Genomic DNA, 10,588 nt, shown 5'->3' on the forward strand with positions numbered 1-10,588 from the left:
TTATATACCACGATCAGAAATATCGTCATAATATGTACTTTTGTTTTATATATCCTATTCCTACATCATAAAATTATTCTTTGTTATAAATAAGTATTACCCTGCATTCTATGAGTAACTAGTGCAACTACCCAAAGAATGAAGCTAGATTTATTTTTTATTCATTGCTATGTGTTGCAATCAGTTAATATTTATCCAGAAATATTATCATTAACCCTTAACCAGAAATTTCTATCAGTTTTGAGGTTTTAAGTGAGAAAAATAATATATCGCGTGGGTTCTGCATGTGTAAGCTCACAATAAAAATCTGTTATGAACTACACAATAAAAAGTGAACGTTATAATTTTCACAACGTAGGTATTTAGTTATAGAAGGTTTATGATGTAAAAAGTTAATTGTTTGAAGAATAGAACAACAATTTCATTCTTAGACGTACTACTTACCCTCTAGTTAATCTAAAACAGAGTGCACTTGCTTGCGTATGCAGGGGTCAAAAACCTAGAAATTTACATATACAAAAACTGCATATACGGGACTTAAATGCCAAGAATTTAAGAAAAGTTGGTTACCAACTACTTAACAGACGTTCAAAACCTACACTAACCAACAAAATGCGGATTCACAATGGAATACTGATAGTGGTAAGCCAAGCATTCTAATATCTATTACTTCAATCATTGCAGACCAAAATTCTTCAAGAAAGCTCTATATAATGTCATTAACAAAAATAATCCATAATAAAATCGAACATCTTATCAGAGATTTAATATCATTTAGGAGCAGCATTTTCATCGATCTGGACTTCATAAAATAATCCATTTCATCTCTTAGTTTCCTTGGTGAGTCACTACTGGGTGATTATTATATTTTTTGCGCCTCTTTCATTACTATATTTACCTGTTTCAGGCCATTATTATTCTGTAATTATAATTTTCAAATAAATAAAAAAGAAAAACTTAATAATTTTTTTATTACAAACATTTTTCTTCAAAAATTATTTATCAAGAGTACTGAGATCTGAGTTTTAGGTTGGGAAATGAAGTAACGAAGAGAAAAGCAGTCTGAAGGACTCGCTAGCTACCAGAAAGGGAGATATCCAGTCATAAATCTTATTCAGAAACATTTTAAGTGATACTACTCTGCCAACTACATGTAGGTGATAAGCATTTTTAGTTTTAAAAGAATACTTAAATTATAATTACTGGAAGAATCACTGTAAAAAAATCTTAAGTAAAAGTTCGAATATTTCTTTGTACTGTTGGCCTTTCTAAGAAGTAGAGTTCCCTCTGTAACCCCAGTTTAAATTTCATTTCATCTCCTTCTAAAATAATTGAATCAAATATTTTATCCTATAAATGATATTTATTTCCGAATTCATTCCTCGGTTTGTCATCTCAATTTTGGAACAACCACCGTCTTAATGATGGTGAAATCTGTTACAGTTAAGCTAAACATTTTTTAGAATCTCACCTTGGTTAAAATTCTATTAGATCTAATTCTTTTTTATATATATAATTTATTTATTTCAGGACATTTAAATTTTAATAAGTAGTACAAATTTCAAGGATTATTAGAAAAATTACAAATTATTAGAGATTTTTTTTCCGATAGTCCGCTTCATTAACCGTTGGTAAACAGTTTTCTGGGCTCGGTCCTCTTTGATAAACATCAGGGCTTAAACAGGGTATAACTGAAAAGAAAAACAATGATCAGAGTTGTACCTCCGAAATATGTGCAATGTTTCCACACAAAACAGTTTTCTATTTATAGTATGACCCAATACTTATCAGCGAGGCTCAGAATCCATGGTTTAATAATTCAATCTTGAGGGATAATTTTCTATTCTTCTTTCAGTTGCTCACAAAACATAATAATTTTATGGAAAATTTTTGAGTGCAAATCTCGCTTGTAGCTCGTCCCATAAATGCTCTTTTGGATTCAAGACGGACGATTCACTTGGCCAATCCAAAACACGAACCTTTTTTAGGTAAGGAAAAATTCTTCCTCTAGTCCAAATGGATGCTTCGGGTCTTTATCTTGTTGAAAAATCCATCCTTTGGGCGCATAGAGAAGCACGTGATCCGTGCTTTAAATATCTTTATATTCAGCGTAAAACAAGTTATCATCCAGTCGTGACATTCCAAGAAGAGTAAGAGATGAAATGGATTATTTGCATTACGAAATCCAGATCAGTAAAATGCTGCAACTAAATGATATTAAGTCCTTGATGAGCGGTTCGTTAAGTTCATTATGGATTGTTTTGATTAGTGACATAACACAAAGCTTAATTATTCCTTGAAGAATTTTCAACTTCAATGATTGTAGAGGCAGATATATGAATGCTTGGCTAACCCTTATCAGGATTGCATTTTGAATCCGCATTTGTTGGCCAGTTAGTTTCGATCATTTGTTAAGCAAATGTTTTTTTAAATTCTTGTCGTTTAAGCCAGTTTTTGTATTTATGTAAATTTGACCCTGTATACGCAAGAAAGTGCACTCTGTTTTAGATTAACTAGAGGATGAGTAATACGTCTAAGAATTGAATTTATGTTCTATTCTCTATTCAATTTACTTTTTACATCAACCTTCTATATCTAAATACTTACGTAGTGAAAATTTCAACGTTCACCTTTTATTTTTTGGAGTGGTAATTTAATTTTTTGGCATGTTACTTGGTTTTGATCGTAGTCTGTTTACATTAAAATAAATAATTAGCCACTCCTAATTGGTGGGCCATAAATAACTCTGGTGACTTTAAACGAATAATAAAAGAAACTCACTGTGTCGCAACTGTTTACTTTTGTTCAACTATTTTTATGATAATCTTTTATTTTAGGTCCCAACTTGAAACAGTATTAAACATTATTAAGCTTTAATAAAATAAAAAATGGGATCCTCTAGAAAGTTCATATCAATCGTAAATACCATTGATTAACATTATTGGTGGTAATTCATCATTGGTTAGTGTTGGTTTATCATTCTCAGATTTCTAAACGATTGACAATCTTGAAAATGAAAGTGAACTAATGTATTTTCAATAATTATTTTATTAGGTATTAAATAAAGTGCTCAACAGTGCACTGTTGGTCTGTAGATTATATAAAGAATAATTCTTTCTAAGATATTTCCAACAAAAAAGAATTCACAAATAAAATCGGAGATAAAAATGTCAAATAGAACTATCAGAATTTTATTTAGTTTCTATGTTTTAAAAACATTTTACTCTTCATTTGAAATAGTACTAATGATAAGAGTATAGGAGATTCTTCTTCCTAGCCTCACTGTCCGGGTTGCCCGTAGGCGTCATGTTGATGTATCATTTAACAACAAAGAAGAAGTAAAAAACAATCCAAAAAATGGGAAATTCATTGACTGTTTTGATTGATCCAGTTAATAGCTATTATTATAACGAATCAATTAGAGAGTGATATAGATAATTAATTAATAAGTTCCATAAACTGAAATATTAAGAATGGTCCAGCCTTGTACGAACTTGACCAAGGAGTGGTAGCTGATTGCCGTTGTGAAAGAAATGGAAGGTGTATCCTATATATAGAACGCACTGAGTGATAATGTATTAGATCGTATATCTGTGAGGTGATAAACACACGCAAAACAACATGTACAAGGTAATTAAGATCTGTCAATTTTCATTGCTATATTTTTTTTATCGTTAAAATTTACTTCGATTTTTGTGGATATTTCTACGTACCAGGACTATCACCACTTTAATAAAAGCAGGACTGGTATCATAGGATCTCAAAGTAAATATATTCAAAGAAAACACTAAACTAAAAACTTGACACGAGTAATCGTCAGCAATAATAACCGTATCAGAATTCATCAAATTTTAAATCTTGCGGAAAATTCTATTAAATTATTTAATGTAAAAAGCATTTTGATATTATGTGCATTTGCCTGCGCACTATATCCTTCTCAATGATGATCTTAAATGTATTCTCTTTAACCTTTATATATTTATTTTTTTTCTGTTAGTGCTAGTCAAGATTTAAGCAATTATTTAAAATAAATAAAATAAAAAAATACCCGTCGGACATTTTAATTTTAATGAGAGAATAATTTCATTTTACTTGGCTATCAGATCAATTCGTTGTCTAAATAATTTATTTACTTCTATTTCTCTGTTTATTTGTTTAACATTCTCATTAAAAATTTAGGTCTCGATAAAATTAGTCCACATTAGACACTATGGACAGGAGGAAAGAATATACTTTATTAATAACATTTTTGTTTAATAAATAATAAATAAATACCCGTCGGACATTTTAATTTTAATGAGAGAATTATTTCATTTTACTTGGCTATCAGATCAATTCGTTGTCTAAATAATTTATTTACTTCTATTTCTCTGTTTATTTGTTTAACATTCTCATTAAAAATTTAGGTCTCGATAAAATTAGGTCCACATTAGACACTATGGACAGGAGGAAAGAATATACTTTATTAATAACATTTTTGTTTAATAAATAATAAATAAATACCCGTCGGACATTTTAATTTTAATGAGAGAATAATTTCATTTTACTCGGCTATCAGATCAATTCGTTGTCTAAATAATTTATTTACTTCTATTTCTCTGTTTATTTGTTTAACATTCTCATTAAAAATTTAGGTCTCGATAAAATTAGTCCACATTAGACACTATGGACAGGAGGAAAGAATATACTTTATTAATAACATTTTTGTTTAATAAATAATAAATAAATACCCGTCGGACATTTTAATTTTAATGAGAGAATAATTTCATTTTACTCGGCTATCAGATCAATTCGTTGTCTAAATAATTTATTTACTTCTATTTCTCGGTTTATTTGTTTAACATTCTCATTAAAAATTTAGGTCTCGATAAAATTATGTCCACATTAGACACTATGGACAGGAGGAAAGAATATACTTTATTAATAACATTTTTGTTTAATAAATAATAAATAAATACCCGTCGGACATTTTAATTTTAATGAGAGAATAATTTCATTTTACTCGGCTATCAGATCAATTCGTTGTCTAAATAATTTATTTACTTCTATTTCTCGGTTTATTTGTTTAACATTCTCATTAAAAATTTAGGTCTCGATAAAATTATGTCCACATTAGACACTATGGACAGGAGGAAAGAATATACTTTATTAATAACATTTTTGTTTAATAAATAATAAATAAATACCCGTCGGACATTTTAATTTTAATGAGAGAATAATTTCATTTTACTCGGCTATCAGATCAATTCGTTGTCTAAATAATTTATTTACTTCTATTTCTCTGTTTATTTGTTTAACATTCTCATTAAAAATTTAGGTCTCGATAAAATTAGTCCACATTAGACACTATGGACAGGAGGAAAGAATATACTTTATTAATAACATTTTTGTTTAATAAATAATAAATAAATACCCGTCGGACATTTTAATTTTAATGAGAGAATAATTTCATTTTACTCGGCTATCAGATCAATTCGTTGTCTAAATAATTTATTTACTTCTATTTCTCGGTTTATTTGTTTAACATTCTCATTAAAAATTTAGGTCTCGATAAAATTATGTCCACATTAGACACTATGGACAGGAGGAAAGAATATACTTTATTAATAACATTTTTGTTTAATAAATAATAAATTATACGAGGGACTCAAACTGGGAGTCTCACACTCTCTTTTGTGCTTTGAATATTCAGTTTTATTGTGGGGTCTCTCAAAACAGCTGCCCAAAAATTAAGTCTACCACATTACTTTTCATTTTTTTTAACACCAATTTGTATATTTAATTTTTGGCAGTGCTAGCCGTGAACATGAATAATTTACTCTATGATTGATTGGTTTAATTACATGTATATTCATAGTAAAGTAAAAAATAAAGTAATGGCAATTTTAAAAGCAGCTCCTGAAGTTATTAGATTAGTTAAAGTATGAATTAATGAAAGTGAAAGTTATAATCGGATTAGTTCTTAATCTAAATTGCTTTATTATACACTGTGACCTCAATGTTTTTTATAAAAGAGTAAAAATCAAATAAATAAATTGATATTTATGTAGAGATTGACAGAGTCCATTATGATTTTAAAACTTTGCTGTGATTCCCTCAGGCTGACACGTACTCTGCAAGTATGTTCACTAATTTTTGTTCATTGGTATGCTGCAAATGTTATTGCTGCTCGTAATTACCCGGGTTATTACCGCAAGACTGTAAAAAACTTGGCACAGCCACTTCTGTCAAATTAATATATGACACAAATAAAATATACATATATATTTGTTTAAAGTCCTTTGAAAGTGTGATGTCTTTGTTTAAGGGTCGATTTTAACCTTTTAGCAAAACAAGAAAGCGTTTAGGGCGTCAAATTTAGGGGCACATACGAATTTTCCATTGTTTAATTTGCTAATGGTGTAGGTGAAATAAGATTCGCAAAATTGACTTTAACATTAAAGGAATGCGTTATATACATACAACATTTAGGAATTTTATTTATTTTATTGAACGTTTTTCAACATCAGAAGATTTAACGATCTGAGATCTTTAAAAAAACGGACATTTCTTCACAAAGAAGTGGTTTAATTTTGATGAATGAGGTTGCTTTATACTCAGAATTTAATAAAGAATGTAGTAGTTGTACCTATTATGTGTGTAGCTTAATAGTAAAGCGATTTTAGGGAGAAAATGAACTTAAGATTCAGTCATGCTGAACTTTATAAAATAATTGCAAAAGATAATTTTGAGCGGGCCTTTCCAAATTTAGGCATTGTATTTTGTATGTTTTTTGCATTATGGTCACAAAATGCACAGCTGAGAAATTTTATAATTTCTCGGATGAAGTATTTAAAAAATCGCTTTAGAAGAACTAAGCAACAAGACAAGCTAGACTTAGTCCGAGGCCTCCGGACAGTGTTCTCTCGTTACAGACAACACTGTCCATCACCGGACAGTGAGCTGTAAGAAGCTCCTAGGAAGAGAAAATTTAAGGGTCAGCTGCTGGATTCGAACCCGGGACCTCCGCGTGGGAGTCCAGTATGCTAACCTCATAGCTAATCCCTTCCCTAAGCTAGACTTTTTATCTTCTTTAATGGTTGGTGCAAATGATAAGTAAGATTGTATTGTGCTGTTGTTAAATCTAAACAAGACATTACAATTAGAGTAAAACTTTTCGAACTTCAATAAAATGAAAGTATACAAAAATACACATGTTCCTGCATATATAATATAGAGAGGCGCCTAAAATGTAGAGGTTAGGGCCTTTAATGTATTAATAGGACCTTGCTTCTACCTCTTTTTCCAAATCTTTATTTTAGTTTTGTACATGATTGTTACAGTGTAACAGCACCAATCTGGTCTTTCTAAACCTTTCAGAGAGCCCAAAACTTTCTAAAAGGTACTCCATCCTCAGAGTTCAAATCAAAATAACATAAAAATACAAAATTAGACCAAGGACGCAATTTTTTTTTGTAATAAAATGTCCTTGGTCGGCTACTCATTCAATGAACTACAGACGTATAATTTGAATTATCGAGACTAGAGATAATTACATAAAAATGTTGCAAACACGTTAAATATTAATTTTAATTACAGTTTTTAGTTCTTGCCGCCGTCTTGGCCTACGCTAACGCTGGAGGTTTGCTCGGAGTCCCAGCTGTTGCCACCACATATGCCGCTGCTCCAGTAGCCTATGGACATGCTGTACCCGCTGCCGTCACCTCACAATCCTCCAACGTCTACAGGAGCTTCGGCAACTTGGGACAAGTATCTACCTACACCAAGACTGTTGATACCCCATTCTCCAGTGTCAGGAAATCCGACGTACGTGTATCCAACCCTGGACTGGCCACCGTTGCTCATGCTCCAGTAGCATACGCTGCACCAGCTTATGCCAGTTATGCTCACGCTGCACCAGCTTATGCCAGTTATGCTCATGCTGCACCAGCTTATGCCAGTTATGCTCATGCTGCACCAGCTTATGCCAGTTATGCTCATGCTGCTCCAGTTGTAGCCAAGGCTTATGCCCCAGCTGTTGCCTATTCTGCTGCTCCAGTTGTAGCCAAGGCTTATGCCCCAGCTGTTGCCTATTCTGCTGCTCCAGTTGTAGCCAAGGCTTATGCCCCAGCTGTTGCCTACTCTGCTGCTCCAGTTGTAGCCAAGGCCTATGCCCCAGCTGTTTCCTATTCTGCCGCCCCAGCTGTATCCCATCTTTCTTATACCAACTCTTACGGCCTCCAATATGGATGGTAATTTAACTGTATATAGCACCTCCTTTTTTTGTAATTAAAGTACGGACGAATTAAGTTATATTCTTCAAAATATGTATGTATAGTTTCCAAAAAGTCGAGTACCTTGTATTTATTCTTACACTGTTTTATTTATTTTGATATAAATGATTATCTCTTTGATTTACATTGTCTTCACATCATTTTTCTTACTGTACAAATAAATTATTGCAAAATATATTGTTACCGTATAAAATATTTGTCCTCTTTATAACTCCATTCCAATTTGCAATCATTTAACATGCCTTTGCCAATAAATTGCACTTTACTCATCTTTCTTTAATCACTAAACATAGATAACTAACTAATAATGAAAATTCATCAAGAAACAATTCGAGTAATTTCTGACAAACTGATTCTTAGTGTAATGCATATAATTCCGTTCATTTTCTTTTAAAGTAAAAATCATGAAAGATAATGGACATGAAAGTCTCCACATCGAGATATATGTTTCTACCAGCTTTTTGTGGTTACTATTGTAGTTTGATTAAACTATTAACTATTCATATCAATCCGTAGATGGTAATGTAGAAAGAAGAATAGTAATTTAGGTCAGAGTTTAAATAAAAAATACTTCCATAAAAGCGTTGACTGCCCTTGATGTTCTTAGTACATCTCTTTTAAAAGTAATCGTCAAGAAAAACCTCACATAGTCTCTCTTACTGTAATTTATCTACAATTTAAAAAGAAAATATCATCAAATTAGATTTTATGGTCAACATTGATGAATTTGAATAAGAAAGGAAATCTTGTTGCTTTTATCCTTTCGAAGCACGGAGAACCTAAGCATATTTCCAACTGGAAATGCTTGTTTAATCTAACAGTATGTCTAAAGTTAGATTTGGAGGCGCTAACATCAAGTTAGTCGGGAAATACTATTTTAAGATAGTTCTATTAAGTCACAACTTGATTGCAGTATTAAACATAATACTTGAGACTTGAAACGAAATCCTGATTATCATATAAATAGCATTCAAAGATAGAAAGACGAACGAATAAGTTTTAGTACACTTTATTATTTATTTCGGCTCTTTAACTGTGACGGAAGGTTGATTGGAGAATTAGATATTAAAGGAAAAACACAAGTAAGAAATCAATTCTCCTTAGCACAAAGTGGCGAAGCCATGAGCAGTCTGCAAAATGATTAAAATTGAGTTCTGCACTCTCCTCTTTGTGCACCTTAATTTTTTTTTATTATCTTTATAATTGTTCTGTTAATAATTAACCATTAAATCTTTATTCCATTTTAGTTTTTGTTGCTTCCTTCTGATCCTCTTTTCTAACTTCACTATGAATATTTTATTACTGAACTAAATATTACATTCTTTGTTTTTTTATAATTTCTTTTTTACACTGTCAATCGACTATTGCAATAAGGAAACCACGCATGTTCAAAGTAAAAATACTTAAAACATAGAAATGTGGAATTAACAAACAAATACCAATTGTCCATAGAGGAAAGAGAAAATAAGTAAATTATAAATTTACATATTATAAATAGATATAAATAATAAAAAATTTGAAGCAAAATCTAAGACCAAAACTAAAAAAATTGTATATAAAGTTCTAGATCAACAAAAAGTAAACTTTGAAAGGGCTTTTGTTACCTTAAGACACTGCGTGAGTGGTCGTTGCCTAACGTTTCTTTGGCTGTTAATGGGTTTTTGTAAGATTTAGGAAGTGTCTAAATCAATTACATACAACTAGAAGTATTCAATCGTGAACAGGGTAGTCAAGCCACAGGTAAGTGGCCAATCCTAAGACAAGCCTCAACCACCTCCTGGTCCTGTCTTTAGCCATCTGTTAGCCACGGCATTCTACACACACCCATCGCAACAACCAGCACTGTCTTACACAAATGGTCACTGCAAATGACGTGGAAAATCTTTCAATGATCTTAGGTATTTCTGTGGCTGTAGCAGCCTGTCAGTCTCAATAATGCCCTCGATAATCCCAGCGCCCAGGTACCCAAAAAACACTGGCTTGACACTTCTGCGTAGAGTGTATATGTACTGGAATAATGTACAAATCTTAGTATTGAGGTCTCAGACCGACCAATGAATTCTTAGAGACTGCGTTAAAGTACTTCGTTAAAGCGTTAATCTCTACTGCTCTTCCAATGTACTTACAGTAAAACTGAAATAAAAATGTCGTTCCTTGTTTAAGAAAAACGTCTTGTACTTGCTACAGCTTCAAATATTTACGAAGTAATGATGTTTATACTCGTACAAATAAAATAAATCAATGTTATTAACGACAAACAAATGGCAGTAATGAACAAGACAAAAAATAAATTAGGAATAAATAAACTAGGCAAA

At 31.3% G+C, this 10,588-nt stretch overlaps 1 protein-coding gene across 1 annotated transcript; it reads left to right on the top strand.

Moving 5' to 3' along the window:
* Positions 1-3,496: 3,496 nt before the first annotated feature.
* LOC141460857 (uncharacterized) lies at positions 3,497-8,318 on the top strand. The gene is made up of 2 exons (XM_074141270.1): positions 3,497-3,630; positions 7,579-8,318. Exons 1-2 carry the CDS (start codon positions 3,622-3,624, stop codon positions 8,233-8,235), a joined length of 666 nt encoding a protein of 221 aa, XP_073997371.1. The 5' UTR covers positions 3,497-3,621; the 3' UTR covers positions 8,236-8,318.
* Positions 8,319-10,588: the final 2,270 nt, after the last annotated feature.

This window comes from Rhodnius prolixus, unplaced genomic scaffold, assembly GCF_049639745.1.
Source record: "Rhodnius prolixus isolate KJV_2025 unplaced genomic scaffold, Rpr scaffold_6, whole genome shotgun sequence".
In the NCBI taxonomy this organism is placed as follows: Eukaryota; Metazoa; Arthropoda; class Insecta; order Hemiptera; family Reduviidae; genus Rhodnius; species Rhodnius prolixus.